At 52.4% G+C, this 27,384-nt stretch overlaps 1 protein-coding gene across 5 annotated transcripts in view; it reads left to right on the top strand.

Moving 5' to 3' along the window:
* The window catches only part of GRAMD4 (GRAM domain containing 4), an 83,556-nt gene that overhangs the window by 30,111 nt on the left and 26,061 nt on the right, over positions 1 to 27,384 (top strand). For all 5 annotated transcript variants that reach the window (XM_084750846.1, XM_084750845.1, XM_084750844.1 and 2 more), the window contains exons 2-3: positions 3,682 to 3,892; positions 12,717 to 12,837. In XM_084750846.1, coding sequence (XP_084606972.1) covers positions 3,682 to 3,892; positions 12,717 to 12,837 — 332 coding nt within the window. The remainder of the gene's footprint in view (positions 1 to 3,681; positions 3,893 to 12,716; positions 12,838 to 27,384) is intronic.

The following is a 27,384-nucleotide window of genomic DNA, read 5'->3' as shown; positions in this document are numbered from 1 at the left end:
AGGAAGTCCTCAGGGAGCCATGAGCTCCATATAAAAACACGCTTCCTACTTTCCTCAGCCTGTAGATAGCCTGTGCCCACCTGGGTGTGTGTGCCCCTGCATCCAGGTGCTCATGACGTCAGCATCTTGGAAGTACCCCACCCCACACCCTCCCTTCTCTGCAGCCCCCCCCCCCCCGGCAGTGGGAACAGGGCTGGCTAATGCCAGAATAAAAGGAGGTCATTATCAGGCCCCCCCTTTAAAATGATTTATTTATTTTTATGTGCATTGGTGTTTTGCCTGCACATGTGTCTGTGTGAAGGTGTCAGATCCCCTGGAACTGGAGTTACAGACAGCTGCGGGCTGACATGTTCAGTGCTGGAAGTTGGATCTGCGTCCTCTGGAAGAGCTGCCAGTGCTCTTAACCACTGAGCCATCTCTCCAGCCCCTTCTCTCTTTCTTTTTATTTGTGCATGCACAAGCATGCTTATGTGTGCACCTATGTACGTGCAGAAGCCAGAGGAGGACATCAGGTGTCTTCCTCTGTCACACTCAACCTTATTCCCTTAAGACAAGGTCTGTCACTAAAACTAGAGCTAGACCGACAGCAGCCGGCAAGTCCCGGTGCCCCTCCTGTTTTCATCTCCCACGACATCAGAGCTATAGGTATGCATGTGGTTGAGTTTGTCTTTTTACATGGGTGCTGGGGATCTGAACTCAGGTCCTTGTGCTTGTGTAGCCAGTCGTCTTACCCACTAGGTCCTCTCCCCAGCCCTTGATCCTCCTGGTTTAGAGCCATAGGCACTGAAGTTCCCAGAAGCGGGATGAAGAAGGAAAAAGGGCTGGTGTTCAGTGAGGAAAGTGGATGAATATAGTTTAACATCACTGAATACACCCTTAAAAGAGCTTTACAGTCTATGGTGTGTGCATCTTACCGTAATAGATAAATCGTTGGAACAAAGCCATTGCCAGGCACAGTTGATGCATTTGGAGAGACTTGTTGAAGCCACTCTAAGCCAGCACCCAGGTTGTATCTCTTCTCCTATCTATTTGTACAGTGTGACCACGGGGCTGTGGTGTTTTGCCACTGGTGTCCTGTGTGAGGCTACAATAGACACACCATTGCCCCCACCCTGTGCATGGCTGGTAATAGGTGAGACAGAATTTCCACATACCCGATATGCTCTCTCCCTCTTGTCTTTGGTGGTGGGATCAGATGGACCGCTGGCTTCGCAGATCTGCGTTCTAGGATCCTGACACACCTGCAGTGTTAGTAGGCATTGGTTTCCTGTTTGGTAACACGGCCAGTTTTTGTGTGAGCTAGGTCGTGGTCTCCTCATTCCCCCATTTGTTTATGCAGCCCTGGAAAATATGAAAAGCTCATGTTGGCTATGGTGTTTCCAATTTCATTGTGTATGTTTTTGCTTTTAAACAAGTGTGAGCTTTTTTTTGTTTTGTTTTGTTTTTTCACATTTGTCCAGGAATCTGTATACTTTTTTTGTCTTGTGAATTTATTTTTCAGTCTCTTTAAAACTTTTTTTTTAAAGATTTATTTATTTTATATTATGTATATTACGAGGGTTTTGCCTGTATGTATGTATGTGTGCCACGTGCTTGCTGGTGCCTGCAGTGGTCAGAGAGGGTACCTGATCCCTGAATCTGGAGTTTCAGATGGTTGTGAGCCAGTGTGTGTGCTGGGAACTGGTCCCATAGAAGAGCAGCTGGCTCTGAACTGTGCTGAGCCGTCTCTCCAGCCTCTACTCCCAGTCTCTCAGTGTAGGCTGTTGTCTGCTCTCTGGTGTTCTATTGTGTGTTTTTCAACTTAATGTCTTTTGGTGCCCCTGAAATTCATGGTTCTTGTATGCATTGTATTTTTGTGTGGCTAGTGTGTGCTCCCACCCTGCCTGCCCCACTCACCACAGCACCCGGGTATAAGTTAGGTTCCGTTTCCCTTGGGGTTTGCTTGCACTTTGGCCCCTCTGACAGGCTGCATGCCTCCACCGTTCTGCAGTTAGAGCAGAGCAAAGTCTTTTTCTTTCCTTCCTTCCTTCCTTTACTTCCCCCCACCCCCACCACCACTCTGTGCTGCTTTTGGTTCGTTTGCCTTTACGATCCAGGATCTAGCATCATGAAGTCCCTGCAGTATTAGCGTGCTGGCGTCAAACTTGCCGTGTAGTGGAGGTTGACTTTGAACTTCTGACCCTCCTGCCTCCATCTCTCACGTGCCAGGATGGCAGGCATATATCACCACTGTGCTGGGGATTGAAGCCAAGGTCCCATAATGTTAGGCAAGGATACTAACTGCTGGGCCAGTCCTTCCCGACCCCCAGAGCAACTTTGGCACATTCCAACCCAGGTCTTCCAACTTCCACCATTAGTGAATCTTGCCCTGGGCCTGGATACCACAGAGCGCAAGAGCCTTGGGGGCTGGCAGGCTTGTCTGTCGCAAGACTGTGTCCAGGCTGTGATTTATCTATCCGCTGAGGGCTTCCGTACTGCTGCCCCAAACAGGAAGCTCTTCTCATCTTGTTGCAAAGAGTCCACCCAGTTCACTCCCCCTGGCTTTCCTTGTGTGAAAACAATCCTGTGGTTGACTGGGCCGTAGGCCCAGGCCTGGGGTCAGGCCCTCAGCATGTGTCATCTTGAATTCCCAGAATACCTTGCCCTGGTCAGGATCATTTCTGTATCAGAGACAAAAGCCTCAGCTCGGAAAGGTGGTGTGTGGCAGAGCGGGTGGGAACCCAGGCATATCACTATGCTGCACCCTGGGGCTCCAAGGCTCTTGAAGATGTCAGGGCAGCATCTGTGGGAAGGGAGCCTGTGGGTCCTGACCTGTAGCCCCAGATCTGGAGCTGTATGGTTGGAGCTAGGACCTTCCCAGCCAGCCAGTGCTGCTATCGGCCTGGGAATGAGGCCAGCTGGACACTAGGGAAAACCAGCCCTCCCCCCCCCCCCGCCTCCTGGGGATTTGGGGGGTTGCCATGACTCTCCTGGCCCAGTTAGGAGAGAGGGGTGGAGAACAGGAATCCAGGGAGTGTTTATCATTTGGTACACATGATCTGTTAATTTATATGAGCTTTGCATGCAGCACACAGCGTGTAGGGTGACGTGGTATGAGGCCTGTGCCTAACTTCTGAGTCCATTTCTGGGAGGGCTTTGTTATAGGAACTGAACCTCCAAGGCCAAGCCAGTGTTCAGAGGTGAATGGAAAACTTGGGCAGACGAAAGGATGATGGAGTCGGTTCCTGACTATTTTCCCACAGGTCCCCATGGGCCTGCAGGGAGCCTGCAGAGCTGATGCCTCGGCCCAGCCTTGGTGCTGTCCCAGGCGGGATGCATCTTAGTCTCCAGTCTTAACTCTTAGCCTTGTAGAGAGCGATTAACCTCTTCTTTGCCAGCTCTGGATTATGCCCATACCTTTAAATCTGTCATACTGTGATGACCCAAGCTGGACCATCAGTGTGGCCAGGAGGGTCCTCCTGAGAGCCAGGGCCTTCCTTCTGCTCTGTTAGGAGTTTGACCGGAGAAACCTCAGCAGCTGACCAGGTTGTCTGTGGTTTGGGTGATGCCTGGTCTCACCAGATCTGGCCATTTCATTGTAGACCTAGGCGCTTACCGTTCAGCCTCAGTACAGAGCTGGGACAAAACATGGCAGGGGCGACAGCGGGCAGGCAGCCAGTGACACGCTCCGTTCTCTTGCAGGGAACCGTCTCGTCATGTCCAGGTGAGGCCGAGGAGTGCCGTGCTGAACATGCTCAGGAGGCTGGATAGGATCAGGTTCAGAGGCCACAAGAGAGAGGACTTCCTTGACTTAGCCGAGTCCCCAAATGCCTCGGACACTGAGTGTGGAGACGAGATCCCTCTGAAGACGCCACGGCCCTCGACCCGGGACAGTGAGGAGGTCAGGGACCCTGTGAGTATGCCAGTCCCCTGGTGTTTTACATCTCTCGATGTGGACAGCGTGGGTGTGTGGGGGGCAATTACACCCAGTTCATAAGTAGCCAAGTTGAGTATGGACACGAGAAGACTCATGCCTGCTGTTTAGACAAGCTCAAAGACCCAGTTCTCTGTCTCCCGTTGCCTGTCCACTACAACCCGCAGAGCCCACTGGGACAGGCCTTTGTCTAGGTGGGACTTCTATACCAAACTTTTTCTTTGCGTTGTTTGCTATGGGTGTTGGAAACTTCCCATGTAAACACAGTGTTCTAGCCTGCCCTGCCCTTTCCCCTTTCCCCCAGGAGTGATGCGGCAGGGGGAGGCTGGTCTAGAAGCTACTGGTACCCAGCTTGTCTGTCCAGGCCAGAATGTGTGTCCCTGACCCAGCCACTGGCTGAGCCCTCATTAGCCCACACAGTGGCCAGTGGCAAGGAGCTCTTTGTCCAGGCATCAGCTATCACTGGAGAACCCTAGCCAGGGTGAGCGAGTCTTTGGTGTGAACAAAGCAAAGGCCCCTGCCTCCCAGAGTTTGTGTCTCACAGAGTGGATGATGAAGCTAGGCAAGTGAGGGCCTTGCAGTCTTTTTTTCTGCACAGGCCTCTTCAGTCTCAGGCTGGCTGTAATGTGGACATCTGCTCAGCCCCCCTTCCCTAGCACCCCAGCATCCTTGAGTGTACTTGATGGCTATTGGTTTCCTCTCAGCCCCTGAGCCTGGTAATCTTTCCAGATGTGGCTGCGATCACTGGCCTTCTCCTAGCTCCTGTATTATTAATGCTTCATAATAGGGTGGTGACTGTGTACTGCTCTTGGCAAGATTAATAATTTACTAGAGCTGCCTCCTAAGAGCCTGGCTGTGTGCCCTGTGCTGCCTGGCCAGGTGGGTGGGGCCATTTGCCTCCTACCCAGCCTCCCGGTATATTTGGCTGGTGCTGTTGGCCGGGTTCAATGGCAACGGCCAGTCCTTTAGATTTTGGCCTAGGGGGCATGTCATGCTTCTAGCTTGATGTGTCCTGTTCTGCAGGTGAAAATACTGAGCAATAGAGACTTGATTTGACAGAAAAACTATATTTTTGTCCAGCGCTGGTATACAGGTGTGCAAGCCACAGGTTCGGGTCTTTTAGTTGAGCATCTCAGGGATGGAGACACACACACACACACACACACACACACACACACACACACATACACATGCATGCATGCACAATACAGAGAAATATATCATGCACATGTACACATACTCACACATGCATGCACACACATATATGCATGAGTGCACATGTCTGTGCCTACACACACACACACACACACACACACACACACACACACACTACAAGATTCTAGGTTCAGTGGTCAAAAGAACCCACTCAGAGGCTGAAGAATGGCTGTCCTCCTGGCTGTCACTCTGTCTGTCCATCTGTATGTCTAGCCAGGATTGTGTGGTAGAGTTGGCCTAGGCCTAGGCTCACCTACCTAAGTGTGTGCATGTCTGAGGTAACATGAGGCGGTGTGTAGAGAAGAGGGTGGTATATGGGTCCCCAGGGATAGCCATCCCAAGTCACAGCCTCACTTGGCCACTTAGCAGCTGCAGGGTCTAGCTAGAATGCAGTTAGGAAGAGTTTTCTCTTATGCAGACCATATGAGCTCTTACCCCATGTGTCCTACTGCCCTGTGATGTCTGGCCAGCCATGGACCTCCTGCTGGTGACATAGCTAGGCTTGGGGCTGACAGAAGATTCTGAGGCTGTGGTCTCAGCCCATGGTCACATGCAGGGTTGGGGACCCTCATGGCAGGCGTCAGCTTGGGTATTGGTCAATGATAGGGAGTGACGCATTCTTCCAGGCCATGTTCTTGTGGCTGCTTTGCTCTAGAGCTGGGGCGCCTAGTGAGTAGAGAGTACAGGTAAGCTAGTAACCTTAAATTTGCATACCTTACCTTGCTTGTCTTGACATCACAGGGAGACTGTCCCTGGTACATGTTGTTGTCACCAGGACGCCATGGTGGATGAGTTGACCTCAGGTAGATGTGGGGGTACCAGCACCCCTTGCGAAGGAGGGTCAGGGCTGTAGCTGGAATGTTTCAGGGTAACTAGCCTGGAGGTAAGTTTGGAGAATGCGGGGGTCTTAAGATTAACAGAAGAGCAAGAAAGGACTTGCTAGGGCGTGGTGCTAGTTGGAGTTGGGTGTGGTGTGTAGGAAACCACCTGTGAGGCAGGAAGGACCCAGGGGACGTAATGATTAGGAAGGTCAGCGTGGCATCCTGGGCTGCAGCTGAGAGCAGCTGCTGCTACAGAGGCCTCGGCAATGTCAGACGTGGGACCTGGGCTCTTGTACCTTCCGGCATTAGGGGGCCCTGTGGGAAAACTGTTCCAGGAGGACCTGGATGCCAGGAATCATGGGAAATCCCTGCTGTGGGTTCATCCCTGGAGCAAGAATAGGTTTTAGCTCAGGGCACTGTGCAGAGTGCTAGGTCAAACCGGTTGGAGAGGGGACCAGATGCTGCTGCCAGCCCTTCACCCACCCCTCGGTTTTGGGGACACGTTGGCAGCTGTCCTGTCGGGTTTGAGGCTTAAGTGAGGTAATACTAGTTGATCCATCTTTACAATGCAGGTAGATAATAGCACCCACAAACTTGTGACTCAGAGGCTCCCCCAGGCCAGGTTCTTTACAGAGCCTTGGTCTTGTCTCATGTAGACCCTGCTCTGGGGTCCCTCTTCAGGGGGCTCCAGGATAGGGTGCAGAGTGGTAGATCTTTTCCCACACCCGTGTCGTTCCTTTGCTTTGTGCAGCCTCCTGGAGAGATTGGAAGCCAAGGCACCAGCATGAAAGCCTGGGTGGTTGTTGGTTTGATTGCCAGCCAAATAGCAGCACCCTAGCGGTGACGTGGGGAAGGGGGCCATCTTGTGAGTCTGAGTCAGTGGCCTCTAGCATATGTTTTATATTGTGCAGCCCAAGAGGGACTGCGCTTGCTTTAGTGGCCACTGGTGATTCCCCAGCCGCGGCCTTGCCCTCTGCTGGCCTGCTGTGTCTCTGTGGAATTATGTATTCTTACATTTATTTCCAGGTGTGGTAGTGCACGCCTTTAATCCCAGTAGATGAGAGGCAGAGGCAGACAGATTGCTGTGAGTTCAAGGACAGCCTATAGACATTTATTTGTCTGTCTGTCTGTCTATCTATCTATCTATCTATCTATCTATCTATCTATCTATCTATCTATCTATCTATTCTCTTTGCTCATCATGGCATGTGAATAAAGCTCAGAGTGTAATTTGAGGGAGTTGGTTCTCTTCTTCCACCACATGGGTCATAGGATTCACACTCAGGTTGTCAGGCGTCCCTGCAAGTGCCTCTACCTGATGAGCCGTTTCACTGGCCTGACATTGCCTCTTCTGTACATTTTCCTGTAAAATGACTGGTACAGCGTGTGGCCTCTGGTGTCTAGCGTTTTTTCCATTTTGTGGCTTAATAATGTCCTGTGGTTTTGGCTTGGGGGTATAGCTCAGCAGTGGAGTGGTTGCCTAGCTCATTGGAAGGCCTCGCATTCAATCCCAAGTGCATCTAACGCACCTGATTTTCTGGAGTGGCGGCATGTGTCTAACTAATTCCAGCACTTGGATGGCTTAAAGCAAGATTATCACAAGACTAGGTTATATAGCAAGTACTGGACCAGCCATGGCTATATAACAAGACTCTGTCTCAAAAACAAAACAAAACAACAGCAACAACAAAAACAAAAAACCCAAATCAATAAGTAAAATAAGCCCCATGGTTTGGATGGACCGTGTTTGTTTATCCATGCATACAGTAGACATTAGGCTTGTTTCCACATTGGGGCTCAGACAAGCAACAGAACACCTGTGCGCATAGTTTCTCACAAACATCTGTTTGCATCTGGAGTCACTGGGTCTCGTGGAAGCCTCGGCTTCTGTGGGACTGCTATGCTGGCTTTCCCAGGTAATGAGGCCATTTTCCACTCATGTGTAGTGTCTGTGGATTCCCTCAGTCTGGGTGGCACAGGTGTCCCGTTCACCAGTGTTCTGTGTCCGAGCAGCATTGTGGACTATGTTTCTGCTTCCGGTGACCTCCGCACTGAGGGACACTGCTGCCCTCCAGCTTGCAGTATTGCTTGGTCTGTGAGTCATGTGCCCACTCAGGCCACTTCCCACTCAGACGAGAGAGTGCCGGGGCCTCCGGTGGCTGCCGAGGGCCGCCCTCCTCCAGGCCGTGCAGTTCATCCTCGTGACTGACTGAAAGGCCCGTGCTCCCTCCACCCTGGGTTCCCTCCAACTCCTGTGTCGGCTAATTCAGGCAAAAATGACAGCTCAGCTTGCCTGGCTTTCGATCGTGAGAGAGCTGGTCATCTCTATATTCTCTTCACTGGTTTTGTAGTTCTAGCCTCAGTCCATGTCCAGGCCTCTGGCTCCCAGGACACAGTTACTCCTCCTGAGTCAGACAAAGAGCCACCCAAGGAACCATGAAGCCTGCAGAAGGATTCAGACCAGAACTTCAGCCCAGTACCCTGGGGCCTTGTAACCCTAGTTGGAGACTTTGGGTCACTTGGCCCAGGTCTCTTTGGCCCTACCTTCACTGCAGCTGGGGTCAGGGGACTCCCCCGAGCTGTGACCTCTTCTGCACTGAGGCCACTAGAATTCACATGCGGAGTGGGAACCCTGACGCCTTGTGGCAGGATAACCATTCAGGGATGTAAAATGAGTGCGTTCAAATGTAGCTGGCCATCCAGGGCTGAACTGGCGGCCTTTGGCTGGAGACACTGGGCACATCAGACTGACTGAACCCACTCTGCCTTCCCTGCCTGTTATGTGGCTACCCTGCTCCTTTCCAGGAAGATTAGCTTACAGACTGGGATGTACTGGTTCTTCTCCAAGCTTCCTTCTTACCCTGCCCCCCACTTGGGATTCACCCTTCCTTGTGTGACAAGCTGAGAGGAGTGGCATCATTGAGTCTGGTTCCCCAGGCTGCTTTGAAAACTGGTGTTACCCGTAGGCTCCGGGATGGGATCCCAGGATCCCAGGATCTCATCATGACCTCAGCCAGGGATCTGGAACTTGGCCCTGTTGCTGGAGGGGCTAGCATATACAACCAGGGGATAAGGAGTGCCAGGGTGTGTGCGCCGTGCCTGGCACATGATGCTCCTTTCTAGGGCCATCATCTAGGTAAGAAGACTGAGGCCCTAAGTGGTGATTACACCCAAGGTCATGCTAAGGTCACCGTGGGGGAGCCTGCGGGGCCAGGCACAAGGTTCCAAAGGCCTACATTAACTGCTGAGTTCTTGGACTCCAATTGCGCCTTTCACGTACTAAGCCGCACCCCAGGGACCCCTCTCTGCTCCTCCATTTCAGTTCCCATGTCATCTTCCTGTCTACTTATAGGTGGGTATCTTTTGATTTGGGGTCTTAGGGATGGATTTGTGTCTAGAGCAGTTAGTCTTGGGACCCCACTCCAAGACATCACCTAATGGTCAAAGCAGGGAGTTTAGGTTGAGGGGATGTAGGTATACATCCTAGCTTTGTTCCCACTAACAACTGCCGGTCCCTCACTTTCTTCTTCAACGCCCATGGGCATGGTTATGTGAGGCCTGTTTGGAGCCTCCTCCAAACTGCTGGACAGCTCCAGCAAATGAGGGTCACACACACTCCAGAAGCTGGCCGCCTGGGACGGAGAGCCCTCCACTGTCTTTTCCTAGGGTTAGTGCCCTTGTCCCAGAGCAGCTCTCCCAAGTGATGGAGGCCAAGCCCGCTGGCTTCTTAGGATTCCCAGGGTCCCTCATCCCTCCATCATCCCTTGAGGAAATCCAGGGAGGAATTGGTTCTAGGGAGGGCAAGGCTTGAGTAGAACGGCTAGGGTTGCAGCACGACTGCCCTTAGCACGGTACTGTGCCGGGGCGTGCTTGTTTCTTGTTCTTGGGCCTTCTCCGCTAAGTAACTCATAACAGCTTGCTATGACTTGGGTAGGGCCTTAATTATCCTGCATGGGCTGTACCCACTCTATGGCCTGGCTCACCTAGGACTCCTGCTGTAGGGTCGTCCCTTGACAAATGGGCCAGTAGACAGGCCTGTTAAGCCCAACAGAGTACTCCTGCTGTAAGCCTGCTGGTGATGTGAGCAGACCTGGTGAAATATTTAACACGTTTCCTTGCAGGCTAGAGCAGACCGCGGCCAGCGTGGGGCATTTCTTGGAGATCTGCAGAGCTCTGTGGCTGTTGGATCCAGTTTAAACTCAGCGTTGATGACCTCCTTCTTAAGATAGGCCTTGCCTTAATGTGCCGGGCGCGGGGAGGCTAGGTGTGGCTGCCTGGAGAATGAGTAGCTGGAAACAAAGAAATCGGGGTGCTCGTGCTAGAACCAGCCTGAGCAGGGATCCTGAGGGAGCATGTAGTGCGTTCCCCTCTTTAGGAGGGTGAGAGGGGGCAACATTAGGAATTAGGTGCTGGCCAGGACCGTTGGTCCTGTGGCTGGGTTAGAGATGGGCCAGTCACATGTGTCCTGGAATTTGCGTTTGATATTATGTGAGTTCCGTGGCCCCTACGTGGACAGCCACTCCAAGCATCTGATTATCTATCTGCCATTACTGTGTCAGAGGCTAGTTGAGACGATAGGGCTAGGGACAGGCAGCTGTGTTGGGGTTCGGCTGTAGGTTTCGATGGCCTGTTTATTATATGGAGCCCTGCACACGGGCCAATGCAAAGACTCAGTGGCTCTCTCTTGGTTTACTTCATTTAGTTTGGGGCTGGCTCGGTCTGAGCCACCTATGGACAGATGTTTGCCTGGTGTTTCTGGGCTGGGGGGGTCATCTTACTTCCCACCTGATCATGAGCTTTCTTGGGGACCACTGCTAATATGACCAGGGACACAGATGGGGATGCTGTTTTCTTATCCTGAGCAAGGTTTTTGGGGTGCTGGGGTACTCATGAGCTCCTAGGTCTTCTAGAATGGGTGTCTCTTAGCTGGATTTCACCTGTGGGCATTGCCCTGGGGAGTGACACACCTAGGGCCCCTTGGGTAGGTCATGTAGCAGAAGTTTCTGTGCCTTCAGCCACCCCAAGCTTTCATATGCCACTGTCCCAGGGGACCTGACCCATGTCCCCATAAACCTGTGAACTGAAACAGAGCAGCTGGAAGTGTAGGCCAAGTGCTCAGGCAGGGTATCTGTGGACTGGGGCACTTAGTGCAGAGCCTCTGGTCTCTGCCAGCCCCTTCATCCCAGCCTATGGCCCCTAAAAGGTTCACATATCCATAGTGCTACCCCAGTTGGCCTGTCTACACACATGTCGTATTGCTTAGGAGAGGTTTGGGGCCCCAGGCAAGGTGGCCACGTCCCCTCTGTTGCTCACAGGGCACTTGTGCACCATTTTGTTGCCATGTCAGTAGCAGGGTGCGGCTGTGGGGATTGCCGCGTGAAACCTCACCGGCCCCCCCATCCCCCGTGACCTTGGGAGGCTGTGCAGTACTGGGCGGGGATGCTTTCTTTTCTCTGTGGTCAGCAGGATGCATGGCTGTGTCTAGCGCCTGTGGCAGTGTCAGTGGGGGCTGTGATTAGAACCAGTTCTTGGCCACTGCGACAGGACAGTGGTAGAATTCTGGGTTCCCTGGAAAGCCAAAAAGGGAGGACATGGTGTGGAGCGTGCTCATCTGGGTTCCCCGTTGGCCTCGCTTGCAAGCCATTTTCCCCTCTGATCTACCCAGTGTGAGACAGACACCCTTGGGCTCCCATTGGATGGTAACTCTTGTGGTTGGGTCCTACCCTGGCCCAGAAAGTGCCATGGTTTCTTCCCTCTGCAGTACACAGTCAGTGTTGCTGTCAACAAGAGGCGTAGTGCCCGCTGAGCGTGACAATACTTGTTATATCCCCAGCACTCAGGAGGCTGAGGCAGAAAGATCATAAATTTGAGGCTAGTCTGGACTGTATTATGAGACTGTCTCGAAAGCAAACCAACAGAAATGAAATTTAACTTTTTTTTTTTAGCATTTGTATTCCCCTTCCCATTGCCAAGTGGGTATGTGTGGTGTGCTTGCATATGTTTGCATGTGTAGGTGTGTGTATGCAAGTGCATGTGCACATGTGTGCGTGCAGAAGCTCTAGGTTGATGTAAGAAATCATCCTCCATCTTTCTCTTGCTCTATTCACTGAGGCAGGATCTATCAATCAAACCCAGAGCTCAGTGATAGGGAGTCTGACTAGCCAGCCTGCTCAGGTGCTTCCCTGTCTCTGCCTTCTAAGGCTGGAATTGCAAGTAGGTTACTGTGCTCACCTTGCGTTTTTGACTGCTCTGGGGATCCGAACTCTGGTCTTCCTACTTGTGTGGCAAGTGCCGTCACCACCAAAATCTCCCCAGCCCTCACAAAAGGTTTTGTTTTGTTTTCTCTGAGACAGGGTTTCTCTGAATAACCACTATGGTGGCCCCAGAACTCCCTCTGTAGACAGACTGGCCTCAAAATCACAAGCGCCTCTGCCTCCCAAGCGCTGGGAGTAAAGGCCTGTGCCACCAAGCCACCACGACGCCTGGCTTTTGTGTGCTATTTCTTAAGACCTCATGTCAGTCTGAGGAGCTCTGTACCACCTAACTTTCTGAGGTGGGCAGGTATGCCGGTATGCAGGGCCCATATTTCCTTGTCTCATGTGTTCAGGAGATACTTGTGGGGGCCATAATACCCTTTTCCTTGTGACCTGTCTGTACTAAAGCACCAGGAGTTGCGGCTGCTATCCTAAGCCTCTGGGGCCTCCAACTGGGACCAGTCAAAGTTGCTTCTGTGTGGCCCTCTGAACTCTTTGCGTTTTTCCTTCCAGGCTGGTCCAGGGACCCTCATCATGGCGGCAGGCGTCCAGGACTTCAACAGGACAGAATATGATCGGCTGAACGAGATCAAGGGTCATCTGGAAATTGCCTTACTGGAAAAGCACTTTCTTCGTGAGTATGAGAAAGGACTTATGGGGGATGGACCACCACTGAGTCAGGGCTAATCCAGGGATGCTATGGAATGGATATGGGACAGCTGTGTGTGAGGGCAGGTGTGTGTGAGGGCAGGTGTGTGTGAGGGCAGCTGTGTGTGAGGGCAGGTGTGGATGGGGGCATCTGTGTGTGAGAGCAGGTGTGTGTGAGGGCAGGTGTGGATGGGGGCATCTGTGTGTGAGGGCAGGTGTGGATGGGGGCAGCTGTGTGTGAGGGCAGCTGTGTGTGAGGGGCAGCTGTGTGTGAGGGCAGGTGTGGATGGGGACAGCTGTGTGTGAGGGCAGCTGTGTGTGAGGACAGGTGTGTGTGAGGACAGGTGTGTGTGAGGACAGCTGTGTGTGAGGGCAGGTGTGTGTGAGGACAGGTGTGTGTGAGGACAGGTGTGTGTGAGGACAGCTGTGTGTGAGGGCAGGTGTGTGTGAGGGCAGCTGTGTGTGAGGGCAGGTGTGGATGGGGGCATCTGTGTGTGAGAGCAGGTGTGTGTGAGGGCAGGTGTGGATGGGGGCATCTGTGTGTGAGGGCAGGTGTGGATGGGGGCAGCTGTGTGTGAGGGCAGCTGTGTGTGAGGGGCAGCTGTGTGTGAGGGCAGGTGTGGATGGGGACAGCTGTGTGTGAGGGCAGCTGTGTGTGAGGACAGGTGTGTGTGAGGACAGGTGTGTGTGAGGACAGCTGTGTGTGAGGGCAGGTGTGTGTGAGGACAGCTGTGTGTGAGGGCAGCTGTGTGTGAGGACAGCTGTGTGTGAGGGCAGGTGTGGATGGGGGCATCTGTGTGTGAGGGCAGGTGTGGATGGGGGCAGCTGTGTGTGAGGGCAGGTGTGTGTGAGGGCAGGTATGGATGGGGGCATCTATGTGTGAGGGCAGGTGTGGATGGGGACAGCTGTGTGTGAGGACAGCTGTGTGTGAGGGCAGGTGTGTGTGAGGGCAGGTGTGGATGGGGTCATCTGTGTGTGAGGGCAGCTGTGTGTGAGGACAGCTGTGTGTGAGGGCAGGTGTGGATGGGGGCAGCTGTGTGTGAGGGCAGGTGTGTGTGAGGGCAGGTATGGATGGGGGCATCTGTGTGTGAGGGCAGGTGTGTATGAGGACAGCTGTGTGTGAGGGCAGCTGTGTGTGAGGACAGCTGTGTGTGAGGGCAGGTGTGGATGGGGGCATCTGTGTGTGAGGGCAGGTGTGGATGGGGGCAGCTGTGTGTGAGGGCAGGTGTGTGTGAGGACAGCTGTGTGTGAGGGCAGGTGTGGATGGGGGCATCTGTGTGTGAGGGCAGGTGTGGATGGGGGCATCTGTGTGTGAGGGCAGGTGTGGATGGGGACAGCTGTGTGTGAGGGGCAGATGTGTGTGAGGGCAGGTGTGTGTGAGGACAGCTGTGTGTGAGGGCAGGTGTGTGTGAGGACAGCTGTGTGTGAGGGCAGCTGTGTGTGAGGACAGCTGTGTGTGAGGGCAGGTGTGGATGGGGACAGCTGTGTGTGAGGACAGCTGTGTGTGAGGGCAGCTGTGTGTGAGGGCAGCTGTGTGTGAGGGCAGGTGTGGATGGGGGCAGCTGTGTGTGAGGGCAGGTGTGGATGGGGGCATCTGTGTGTGAGGGCAACTGTGGATGGGGGCAGGTGTTTGTGTGTGTGTGTGTGTGTGTGTGTGTGTGTGTGTGTGTGTGTGTGTGAGAAAATAGGCATGTATGGGGATGGGTGTGAACATAGGCGTGTGCAAGGAAAGGCTTGGACCTAGATAGATGTGGTCTTTGGACTTTGGACTTTGATGTCTCCATATGACACTTTACATCTGAATATGTCTGCTGCCTGTTGCTTCACAAAAAAACTCTGGCCTCTGATTTGCGGGTTGGGGGAGGGAAGAGTTGGAGTTGGAAAGGAGTGATCTATTCCATGAAGACTGGGTTGATTTTAGTGAATCAAGCACAGTTAACTCAGAATTTTCAGAGCTCCTCAGAGGAATCCGAAGCTCTTTGTCCTATTACATATTGGCATAGTGGGAGCAGTTGTCTGCTGGCCTCGCCCTTATGGCTCCTGTTGGTCGTGAGGATCAAAGGTGTGTGCCACCACTGCCCTCCTTGGTAACTCTTACAGTGTGGTGTGACATTTACCCTGACAGTGTTGAGGCATCTCTGGGTAGGTTTTTTTTTTTCTTTTCTTTAATTATGGAAGATCTTGAATATACACAGAAACAAAGCAGAAAGTGCCAGAGGCTCCTGTTGACTCACACCTGCTTTCTGCAAAGAGCGGATTCTAGGCCGGGCTGCCTTCCACTCCTCCCACTGTGGGCGTGTTGGGCGAAGCTCAGCTCTATCGCTTCATCTGTAAATATTTTAGTAGATAGGGCAATATGTTTTAATGACAAAAGCTGAGAGACCAAGATGGGAAGTAGAACAACAGACAGCTTTTCTCTGATTGTGTCAGAGACCGACTGGAGCTTGAATTTCCCTGATAGGTTTTTTTTTGACAACTCTGAATTGATACTCAACAGTGTCCGTGGGTGGGAACGGCTGCTGCATCTCCTTAGTCTTTTGGTGCCATCTCTCTGTTACTGCCTTTACCGGTGGTGACTAGAACTCCCAGCTTGATTCTGTGGATGGCGTCCTGTGGACTGGCCGGGTCTGCCATCCCTCCTCCACAGTGGTAGCTGTTGGAAGACCTTTGATGGTACTGCCCTGAGGCACGCTGTCCCTGATGTCATGAGGCGCAGTCATCTCATCAGCGTTTCCAGACCGGCCAGTTTGTACATCTGTAGTTCTTGCTCCATTGATTAACCAACGCGTTTCTAAAAAGCAAATTTCTCTTTGCTCTCTGGTTGCCTTGAGGTGGGGTTCATGTGGGAAAGGCACGATGCATAGACTCCCTCCCTTTGCGACAGTTTTAAACATGGCTAGACTATTTCACCTGAGGCCAGAGAGGGTGCGTGCTCCGCTGTGCGTTTTAGAACCATCAGGAGCCCTAGTAACAAGGCATGATCATGTAGTGATGACCTGGGTGGGAGGTCATAGTTTCATAGTTCTGCCTCGGGGCTGCAGATGCTGCACTCCTTGGCTTCTTAGCCTGTTTGCAATGGGACGAGATACTCTAGCTCTCTCACAAATGATGCCTGCCCCAGTGCTGGAATTAACCTTTTTGTTTGTTTGTTTGTTTTTGTTTTATTTTTTTGTTTTTTGGTTTTTTGAGACAGGGTCTCTCTGTGTAGCCTTGGCTGTCCTGGACTCACTTTGTAGACCAGGCTGGCCTCGAACTCACAGCGATCCGCCTGCCTCTGCCTCCCGAGTGCTGGGATTATAGGCATGCGCCATCACGTCCGGCCGAATTAACCATTTTTTAAGGCAGCCCAAGTTCTTTTTGGTGGAAACCGATTTTTAGAGACCAACTGGGGATTACAGGTTGGTTGCTATAGCTGGGAGTCATCATTACAGTGACCTTGGGCCGTATGAGTTTACACAGCTGACTCTGTAGGAACACACAGCCAGGACTCCTGGGTGTCTTTTGGACCTCACTGGGTCTTTACTGTGTCTTCAACTCATACAGGCAATGTGGTTCCCAGAGGCAGCACCAACCTTATTCAGTTGTTTTATCTCACAATAATATACGCAGGTCTCAGGACTAGCTGGGCATGGTGGCACACACTTAACTCTCAGCACTCCGGAGGCAGAGGCAGGAGGATATCTGAGTTCAAGGCCACCCTGGGATATAGAATGACGCCCTGTCAAAACAAAAACCATAAATCCACAGCCTCCCAATGCCCACCCTCCCTAGTGCACACCTCTAATCCCAGCTCCTAAGAAACAGAGGCACATGGCTGTGAGTTAGAAGCCTTGGGACCACTGAGCCCGGTGAGTGTCGGGGTTCTGCCACCTTTGCCCCAAGAGGACATCTCGCTGCGGCAGGATGGTTCTTCCTCGGAATGCCACATGCAAGGCTCCTCCCTCTTCGTGGCCCTGCTGTCGAGGAGCGCAGGGCCAGCTTCACTTGTTTCCCTGACTCCCGATGTTTATGGAGAGTGCCTTTGTTTTGCTGGAATTTATTTTGACTTTATTTCAGACTTAGAAGAAAGTTACAAAAATAGCACAGAGAATTTCTGTGTGTTTTTCATGAAGTTACTCCTCAGAGGGTAACATTTTGCCACACTTTGTTGCCTATGGTTTTTTTTTTTTTAATCTGTCAAGCCCCCAGTCCCCCCATATAGCTGTCTATACATTTACATATACATGTGTGGGTCCCATTTATTTATCTCCCACTCAACCGTGTCCATCCGCCTCTCGCCTGTCTAGCCATCCACCCGCATATCCACCCACCTCCCACCACATAGCGATCTTTCATCTGGCTGCCCATCTATATCCACCCACGCATCCGTCCATCTCCCACCCACCTTTCCATCCATCTACGCATCTACCCATCTCCTGCTCACCCATTAATCCTCCCATCTACGCATCTAGCCATCTCTCACCCACTCACCCGTCTATCCACTGACATCCATCTCTTGCCCACTCACCCACACATCCATCTCTCATCCGCCTACCCATCCATCCATTCATCCATCTGTCCATATAATATATATATATATATATATATATATATATATTTTTTTTTTTTTTTTCCTGAGCTGCCTGATGGTCTGTTTCAGACCCGGTGCTTCTGGCATGCTTCTTAAAAGCAAGGCTATTCTCTTATCTAGCCACAGTGTGCAGCTATCAAAACTAGGAAATAGTGATGCTATGCTATTATCTGCTATGAGACCTTATTGCAGCCTCACTAATGTCTTATTGATGCCCTTTATAGCAAAAGTAAGTTCTGGTCATGTGTGGCCTCTCCTTTTCTGGGCTTGTTTCCTGAAGCAGGTGTTATTTGAGGCGCACAGGTAGGTTGCCCATAGAATGAGCTTGGCTTTAGATGTCTTCTGTTGCTTTACAAAGACTCCGGTCCTGTGGTGTCCCCCCCCACCCCCACCCCCCACCCCCGACTGACAGACAAGATGATACGTCCTCACTGCCGGTCAGGAGACCCAAGCTATCGCCTCATCTCTTTCTGCGTGTTGCCAACAGTTCCTTGTCAAATTAAATTCTTGCAACTATCTAAAATTATTGCACCGGGGGTGTAGCTCAGTGGCAGAAGGCCTGCCAAGCATGCTCAAGGGAAGGCCTGGGTCCCTTCCACAGTACTGGGGTGGGGGAACACCCAATTGAGAAAAAACTGTTTACAGTAGCATAAGCCTATGGTCCCAGCACTAAGGAGGCCGAGCCGGGTGGTCACCTGAGCCCTGGGATTCAAGGCCAGCCTGGGAAACACAGTGAGACACCCCCGCCCCATCCCAAAAGCAGATTAAAAAAAAAAAAAAAACAGAATGATTTATCTGGCTGCACTTTCGAGTTGTAGTCAGGGGACTTCGGCCTCTTCATCCTCTCTGAAGTCCCAGTTTTCTTGTAATTTACTAAACCTTTCTGCTGATTTTTGTGTTTGGCCATGCCTTCCCCCATAGATAAATGTTAGCGCACTCATACTTAATGCACACGCCTGTTCTCTTCCGGCAGTCACTCTAGGATGGTACCAGAGATAGTCTGTTTTCTGTCTGTGTCCTCCCCAGCCTGGGTGTGGCTTAATCTCTTGCTTGTCTGTTGGTGGCTGATTATACCATCTCCAGCCTTCCGCGCTGGGTGCTGGTCGCAGGCAGCTTTTCCCAGGCCATCTGCACCTTGAAGATGGGGCGGGACCTATTTTTATACCCGAGGCTTGGGTGTAGTGGGCGCTGAGTGACTGAAAGAAATAACAGAAAAGCCTGGCAGAGGTGGAGTTTGCACCGAGGAACCCGTGCCTGTCCGCCCAGTATGGCACCCGTCACAGTTTCCAGGGTAATCCAGTGTTACAGGGTCTTGAGACACACAAATGTGTTCCGTTGCTAAGCCCCTACAACACGTGCTGGCCTGGGCCTTCCTGTTCTTCCCGGTGTGCAGGGGAAACACTGGGTGTAGGGTGTGGGGAGAGCTGCAGGCTGGCCTTGAGACCCAGGCTTCCGGCTGGTACTTCCTCCTTTCCCTAGCAGCTCAGCACGAGCTGTCCAGGACGATGGCCCCAGCCACAGGCACCTACGTGGTTAGTGTTCAAATTCCGTCCGACTCCCTCAGCTGCGCTTTCTCTCTGACAGCAGGCTGCTGTTCTTCCCGGAGGAGGGAAACAGGTTGAAGTGCACAATAGATTTCTTCAGTGATTAAATATTGAAGGGTACAGATGTCCCCAGGAGAAAAATGCCATGGATAAAGAAGGAACCCGTTGAAATGGGCCTTCGCTCCAGCCAAAGGCAGGGGCCTAAGCTTGTTAAAGGCCGTTAATGAGTGACTGGCGTCCATTTCCAGGAAGTCTGAGATGCGTTACACAGAATTATCGCTTGCTGGACACAAATGCAGTTCCCTTCCGAGGCTTCTATAACCGGGTGTGTGCTTACTGATTCCTTACTTCAGACTCCCGAGAAGTGAGAGTCACCAGCGCTATAAACCGTGTGCACGCCCTCTACCCGGAAGCAGCTTGGCATGGAGTTGGATTTTGGAAGGGAAAGTGTTGCACGCCTTTTAGGGGCCTCCCGGGGTTGGCGGGCTGGGCTACAGAGCTTTGGATGGATTGAGGTCCCTTCTTCTGAGTTGACGCCTCCCAGGTGTCACTTCCGCTGGCACCTCCTTAGTCAGGCTAGTGGAGACTCTCCTACAGGCTATGCCGTGTCCCTGCCTACTGCCATCTATACAGTGATGTAAGTGGACTGATTCCCAAGGTGGGGAGCCAGTGGATAGCAGTGATTCCTGAAGCATGTGACGCAGAGGGAAGCCGCCTTTGTTCTAAACCCCAGATACTCTTGGAAGCCTGTTTCCTGATCATCATGTGTGTGTAGGGGGAGGGGAGGGGGGCCGGGGGGACTATAGTGGCTGACCCTTGTCCTGCGGGAACACTTCTGGAAGAAACTGGCCACCACTTGCCTCTCAGGGCACGAAGGGCTTCCTTCCCTCTGGATGTGCAGATTCAAAAGAGAAATGGGCCCTTGCAGTACAGAGAGGCCTAGGGTGGCTGGCCTGGGTGACCAGAGATGAGCAAGACTGCCTCACGCTCAGTCTCTGGGAAGCAGGAGGCTCTGGAGCCACCAGAGTGCCTCTAGCATTCTGAAGCATTGAGGCAGCCGCGAGACCAGCTGGACGTGTATCGTTGACAGCTGTGCCTGGGCCCCACTCCTCTAGCCCTGGGCCTGCAGATGTCTTACTGGTGAGCCTGGCTTCCTAACTCTGCCTCCTTCTATATCTTAAGTGCTGTGGAGCTCAAAGATAAGAGCCAAGGACAGAGAGCCTGGGTGGGCCTGCTTCTGTCCCTAGTGTGGAGTGGAGTTAAGTCACTCGGAGGAAGAGGCCAGGGACAAGATGAGGACAGAAGACTAAGATGAGATAGGCATGGGCCCTGTGGAAATTTTTCCAGGAAAAAGATGAAATTGACCCCTAAGAAAATTAAAGCTGTGACTCATTAGGGCCATAGTCTCCTATTTCTAAGTCAGAGTTGGGGGCGTGGCTTAGTGATAGAGTGCTTTTCCAGTGTGTGGGAGGCCCCACATCTGTATCCAGCACCAGAGTTGGGGAGGAGCCCCACACCTTTGGTTTTCTAGACTCTTGAGATCTTCATTGCAGATGAGATATTTGACCCGAAGACTTCTCGTTGCCCGGGATAGACGTTCTCTGAGCACAAAAGCTGAGCCTGCTCACCAGCCCCGGTGGCCTGCCTGTAGCTCATACCTGCGTGCTACTCCAGGGTCAGGGTTCCTGCAGTATTGGGGTGATACGGTGAAGTCATTGGTTGCATGTGCTCATCTGCTGTGTCATGCTGACAGCTCCATGTCCCAGGTCTGGCAGGGTACTTTGGACAATGTCAGTTGATTTTCACGGGAACGTTCCAATCACCAGCCACTGTCCATGTCGTTGACCTCCCTGTGGACTCATAGCCTGACTCATGAGCACTGTATCAGCTCCCAGGGCCACGAGAGGGTATCGCCCTGTCCCTTGATGGCACGACTGAGGTCCTGTGTTTGCAGTGGGGAGAGAAGTCAACTTGGGCCAGCAGCCTTCCTTCCTCTGCTGCTCCCATGTGGGACGCCTCATCTGGCAGAGACACTGTCCAGTGACATGCCCGGTGTGGTGTATTGCCCTGTGGGGAGGTACATAGCTGCCGCCTGTCCGTATTGGCATCCACCTACTGGATTTAATGGAAGGGAGGGAAGGCAGCTGCTACCTCATCTGTATGGTCCCAGAGCCTGGCAGCTACAGGGTGCGCAACATAAATCTGGATGGATGGGCAGATGGCTGGCTCTATCAACCAGTGGTGAGCACATAGATAACAGGAAGGATGCATAGATGGTTGGAGGAGGTGCTGCCCATACCCAGGCAGGCCTTTCTCCACCTCCTTTGGGGCCTTACTAGGCATCCCTCAAAGCCATTCCCTAGCTGTATCCTTCTTGGTTTCATATCTGGTGTCGGGTCCCAGGCACAGTTTACCCATATCAGCCTTTGCTTCCTAGCATGTGTACCCAATATGAACCTCTGAGGCTTACCTCCCCTTGCTGGTGGGAGGGTGTTCCCGCCTGCCCTCCTGCCCATAATAAGCAGGAATCAGGTGTCTAGCAGTGAGCTCGATGCTTTGAGAAAGTTTGACGACTGGTGTATGGTTAGAGGGATGAGTCCAGATGTGGAGTGGATGGAGCAGACACATTAAAAAAAAAAATAATGTGTATGAGTTGTTGCCTGCATGTATGTCTATGCACCGTATACGTGCCTGGCACCCACAGATGCCAGAAGAGGGCATTGGATCCCTGGAACGGGAGTCCAGACAGTTGTGAGCCACCGTGTGTTTACTGGGACTCGAACCTGGGTCCTCTGGAAGAGCAGCCAGTGCTCTTAGCTGTGGAATACATCACTCTAACTCTTGCCATTCCTCTCGACCCTACGGAAAAGACTTGAATGTTCACATCTCTCAGCCAAGTGCTGGCCAAGGCCTCCGCATCCAGCCCTTGAGTATCTCCCCATCATCTCCGCATCTCATACTGAAGGGCCGTGATGGGTCTGCACAGCCAACCTGGAATCCATCCTTCCTTCCTTCCTTCCTTCCTTCCTTCCTTCCTTCCTTTCTTCCTTCCGTCTTTCCTCCCTCCCTCCCTCCCTTCCTTTCTTCCTTTTTTCCTTTTCTATCTTTCATTTATTTATTTATTTTTGCACATAGAGAAAAAAAAAAGTCCCAGAGCACCACCCCAGTCACATAACTGACTTCCTAAACTCAGTAACACGCCAAGCCCGAGCAGCAGCCTGTCCTGTTAGAATGTAAGCCGTCCGGAACTTGGCTGCACGCAGGCCTGATTGAAGGAACATTCGGCTTGGTGTTGACAGTTCATCATGCAGTAAATGCCACTTCTGTGCAGAGCAGTAAATAACACAGTGACAGTAAGTGCTTCAGAGAACACGCAGGCTGTAGTGGACATGGAGAGCAAGGTACCCTCCGAGTGGAGTGGCTAGAGGAGAGAAGAGTGTCACCCAGCTGCCACTTCTCTGGGGCTGAAGGTCAGGCCCTGAGGTCAGGAAGTGACTCGTACCTAGTCCATTGGGGATGGCAAAGACTGTCCTATAGAAAGGTCCTTATGGATAACATGAAAGATAAACTGGGCTGGAGGAGAATCTGTTCAGGTGCCCAGGTGTTCAGGCCAGCCTGGCCGGGGACAGTTTTCTTTTCCCCTCTGGGTGGCTTCCATGTGTATGTGCTCCAGCTGGGTGGGGAGAAATTTTATTTAAAGCTTATCATTTGATTTTTTTTTTTTTTTACCTCTGGCTGAGGCTGGGCCTGTTGCATCTTGTGCCAGAGGGATTCCTGTTTGGAGAGAGCTGCTTTTGCAAATTTAAAAATAGCTTTGAAGAAGTTGTTTTCCTTCCCTGTGGGCCGGGAGCCATGGAGGCTGCGCAGCCTGGGCGCGCATGACCGTGGGCTGAATTGACTATCTCCTCTATGAACCTTCGAATCAGCATACCGAGAGGCAAGGGATGGCTTTCCTGGGGTCAAGGGTCCATGGCTCACCTGCCCTTCACCTTCCACACCCTGGTGAGGCTGAAGCCTGGACCAGGTGGGTGGACAGGTGGCCCAGCTGTGCCAGGCTCCCATAGCTTCTGTCAGGTGTGCTCTGTGAGGAATCCTTTGCAGTACCGGGCTCCCTCTGGTTTCGGGGGCTCCCTCTCTTGAGTTTTGGCTCTTCCATTTTGGAGATGGCTGGCAGTCTCTTCCTTCTTAGGGTCCCTGGAGGCTTCTAGACGTGGCATTTTTAGATCTATGTCGATGTAAAAGTGTACCTAGACACGGGAAGAATCCCCTGGCCTTCTCTCTTCTCCACATTCATTCTGCTGCCTCAATGGCTCTTACGTGGGTGGGGATGGGGGATGGACCTTGTCCCTCAGGGACTGTCCTGGTTCCCTCCTGCACCTGAGTCATTGCGGTCGCCTTCCTGGTAATTGCTTTGCTGCTCTGCTTGCATGGGTGTTGTGTGAGTAGAAGCCTAGAAAAGGGAGCTTCCGAATTGCGACACTGAACTCCTCTTTTGAGGTACACCCTTGGGACTCAGACGTTTCAGGGGACGTCCCTGCAGTGTAACCAGGTCAGCTAAGTGCCTGGAGTTGGTTATGGCCAGCCCTGGGCTGTGTAAGGAAAGCTGGACCACACCATGGGTGGCACGTAACAAGCCCTCTCACGGCTCTGCAGCACTGACTGGTCTAACGTGCTAGGCTGTGGCTTTACCTAACTCCTCACTTGTGACTTAGACCGAGGCCCCTCCCTCCCTCTGCCTGACTGAGCCTGTGAGAGCCCCATGTGAAACAGGGGGACAGGACAGCCCAGTCAGCCTGGGCTCTGAGCTTGTATGCATCTCTGTCCTCAGACAGAGGGCACAGGATAGCCCGTGTGTGCATTTTCTGCTCTGCAGCTCAGGATTGTGTCAGCATATTATAGGACGACACACCTATTGCCTCTGGCAGTGTCCTGTTCATTGGTTCCTTCCTCAAAACTCCTGGGTTTTGAGAAAGTCTGTGTAAGTAAGCATTCATTGTCTGGGCTGCCTCAGTGGGGTCCTGGGGAGTCCTGCTTCTGTGTTTGGGGACATAATTGGAGATGACAAGAGAGTGAGGACCCTTTCACCTGGGGGAGTCCCTGCACCCAGGAAGGCCAGTATGCCTATCAGAGGAGGCCTTCTTGTTTTGTGATGCTCAGAATTCCTTGCGGCTGGGGATCCTCTGTGGGCCTCTCTCTACTGAGACGCCTTTGCCCTGTCTGACATAATCCCCCTATCAGGAGAGAGTAGGTAGGGAGAATCTCAGTTTCCCCCAAAAGTGTTCAACTCCGAATCCCTGGAACCTGTTCGTGTGACCATTTTTTGGCATACGTGACAGAGTTGTCAGCCTGCGATGACACCTCCATGTGCAGAGCAACCACACGGAGGAGGCTGGTGGGCCAGATGGAGTTGGGAAGGATGGGGTGAGGCGGCATGACATCATTGCTCTTTGGGAGTCACCAGACAAACAGAGCACTTCCACATTCCTCTGAAAGCTGGAAAAGATGGAATGTGCCCAGTCTTCCCACCAGCCTCCAGATGAACCTGCCCAGAACACCTGTTTGATCTCCTGACCTTTAAAACTAACTATTCTACTAAGTAAGAATGTGATATTAGCAGCCACAGGAAGCAAGTACTTAAATATTCGAGGGGTTCCATCATCCCACCTCTCACCCTCTAGGAGAATTTCGTCCCCTGACTGTCTGACCAGAGGGCACATATCCCCGTGGTCTGTCGTGGGTGGGTCCAACATCACCAGCCTCTGTGAACAGTTTTATTAGAGGCTAAGGGGCCCCCCAGAGTCACAGCAGTGGCAGGCTTACATTATGGGCGATCCAGAGTTCTGGGGGCGGGGGGTGGGGGGAGGAGAAAGCTGGGACAGCTAACAGGCCACAGGCAGCACTCAAGGCAGGGACGCTGAGGATGGAGGCTGGCCGCCATGGCCCAGGTGGTCCTACGAGACTCCATCCCATGGGGGAGGCTGGGCAAAGATGGCTTTCACAAGCGGCCAGCTCAGCGCTTTCTGCTTGGCAGGCAGTCAGCCTTACCCTCCTTCTCCTCCAGGGGAGGAGCAGGAGAAACCAATGACTGGGTTTGTGTTGCTTTTGTTCTGTAGAGTGACGGACCCGGGCACTGCGCTGCATCTGACCTAAATGTGTCATCGTGGGGTGGAAACTGGCCCACATTACCCAGACACTAAGCCTCATCACTTCAGTTGCAGAGTGAGGGCCTTGCAGGGAGCCATTAGCTGAGGGAGAAAGAGCCCATGGAAAGAAAGGCTCAGAAACCCCGCTCGTTTTACACGCTTAGCTCTCTGCGCCGCCAGGGAAAGGTACAGAGCCTCTGGAGCTCTGCTGGGGGCAGATAGGCTGACTTACTAAATTGGCAAGGGCTGCAGTGGACCTGCCCCTGCAGCTGAGCCCCTAATGGCTGGGGAGGGCAGGTGACGTGGAGGGCAGGGCCGCAGAGGCACAGCAAAGAAGAGGCAGTTGTACTGTTGCCGGGCTGAGCTTCCGGTCCTTGGGGTCCTGGAGGAGGCAGGCTAGAGGTGTTTTTGCCCTTCCACCCTGGCGAGAACGTTCCCATGTACCCTGCTCATCTTGGGAAGGGGGTTTCTGTGACCACGTCCTTCTCAGCAGTGCTGCCCGCCACCGTTGGCTAATCATCTGCCTCGAGTGGAACACGGTGATGAGTTTTCATGATTAAGTGACACCAGGAAGACACAGGCATTAGGGGAGGCCAATTAAGGAAAGCCCAATTTCCTGTTCCTAGCTGAGCAGCGTGCATCGTAAAGATTGAGAAGGATTGCTTTAAATCTTCACATGGGCTGGCATCCAAGAGGCCAAGGAGTGAGGGGGGTGATGGGCAGGTCAGGTGATCTGGCAGGAAATTATCCGACCCCCAGCTTTAGCCCTCCGCCCTCAGGCTCCCCGGCAATGCCAACAATGTTTCCCAGCTCTGTTTATCCTGTGGTGGAAGCCTTGTCTGTTTAGAAACAGAACTGGAAGATAGTGACACTCCAGGCTGAGTCTGCTCATACATCTAGATCTTTTATTTTTTATTATTATTTTTTAAATCCATGTATTATTCTTATATGTATGCATGCTGGGTAATTTTTGCCAACTTGATGCAAGGTAAATTCATCTGGGAGGATGGAAATCTCAATGAAGAAAAATCCTCCATAAAAATCCAGCTGTAGGGCATTTTCTTAATTAGTGATTGATGTGGGAGGGCCCAGCCCGTTGTGGGTGGTGCCACCCCTGGGCTTGTGGTCTTGGGTTCTATAAGAAAGCAGGCTGAGAAAGCCACGAGGAGCAAGCCAGTAAGCAGCACCCCTCCATGACCTCTGCATCAGCTCCTGCCTCCAGGTGCCTGCCCTGTTAGAGTTCCTGTCCTGACCTCCTTCAGTGATGGACTATGATGTGGAAGTGTAAGCCAAATAAACTCTTTCCTCCCCAAGTTGCTCTTTGGTCACAGTGTTTCATCACGGTAGTAGAAACCCTAAGTCAGACAGTACATGCGTGCCTGTGTGAGTTTTTGTACATGAGCGTAGGTGCCCACAGGGCATCATATCCCCTGGCACTGGAGTTAGAGGTGGTTGTGAGCTGTCTGATGTGGATGCTGGGAATAGAACCTAGGTCCTGTGCAAGAGTAGTAAGGACTCTTTCTCTGTGTAACCCTGGCTGTCCTGGACCCGCTTTGTAGACCAGGCTGGCCTCGAACTCACAGCGATCCACCTGCCTCTGCCTCCCGAGTGCTGGGATTATAGGCGTGCGCCACCATGCCTGGCTGCAGTAAGGACTCTTAACGGCTAAGCATTCTCTCCAGCATCCCCCCCCCCCCCCGCCTTTAAAATGTTTATTTCCACACCTGGTTCTTGAGCTGGCCGTGTACAGTTGCCTCAAGTGCACGCCTGATTGAGTACATGGCTGAACTGGGTAGGTGCATCCCTTTGGGAGAAAGCTCACTGGTTCATCTTAGTGGAGGCCATCAGGTGATTGGTCTCTTTACCTGCGCATTCTGCTCTACCTGTCCCAGGCTGCAGGAGAGGCCAGATGGCTGAGAGTTGGGTCCTGTGAAGGGAGTCTCCTGGCCTGGCCATCTCAAATGATCGTACAATCTCTATATTACTCAGAGGCTTTCTTAGCTTTCAACCATCCCGGGACCCTCTCAGGGAAAGGCTTAAGGAAGCATGGTTTCTCCCAGCATTACAGAAAAGGCTCTATCTACTCGGGGCTCCAGGCTAGGCATCTAGGCTTACCCAGTGGGCCCATTCATATGCTTGAAGCTGCTCTCCAGGTCCCCCCACCCCCCAGATGCCTTCTCTGGACTGCATAGCCTTCCCAATTCATGTCCCTGGAACTTTGGCGGAGGCTAAAACAGAGGACCTTAGTGTCTACCAGCGAAGCTGCACCAGGCAGC

Source organism: Acomys minous, assembly GCF_964271855.1.
Source record: "Acomys minous genome assembly, chromosome: 12".
Taxonomy (NCBI): domain Eukaryota; kingdom Metazoa; phylum Chordata; class Mammalia; order Rodentia; family Muridae; genus Acomys; species Acomys minous.
The sequence above is the reverse complement of the archived record's forward strand: the minus strand, read 5'-3'. Positions and strand labels throughout refer to the sequence as shown.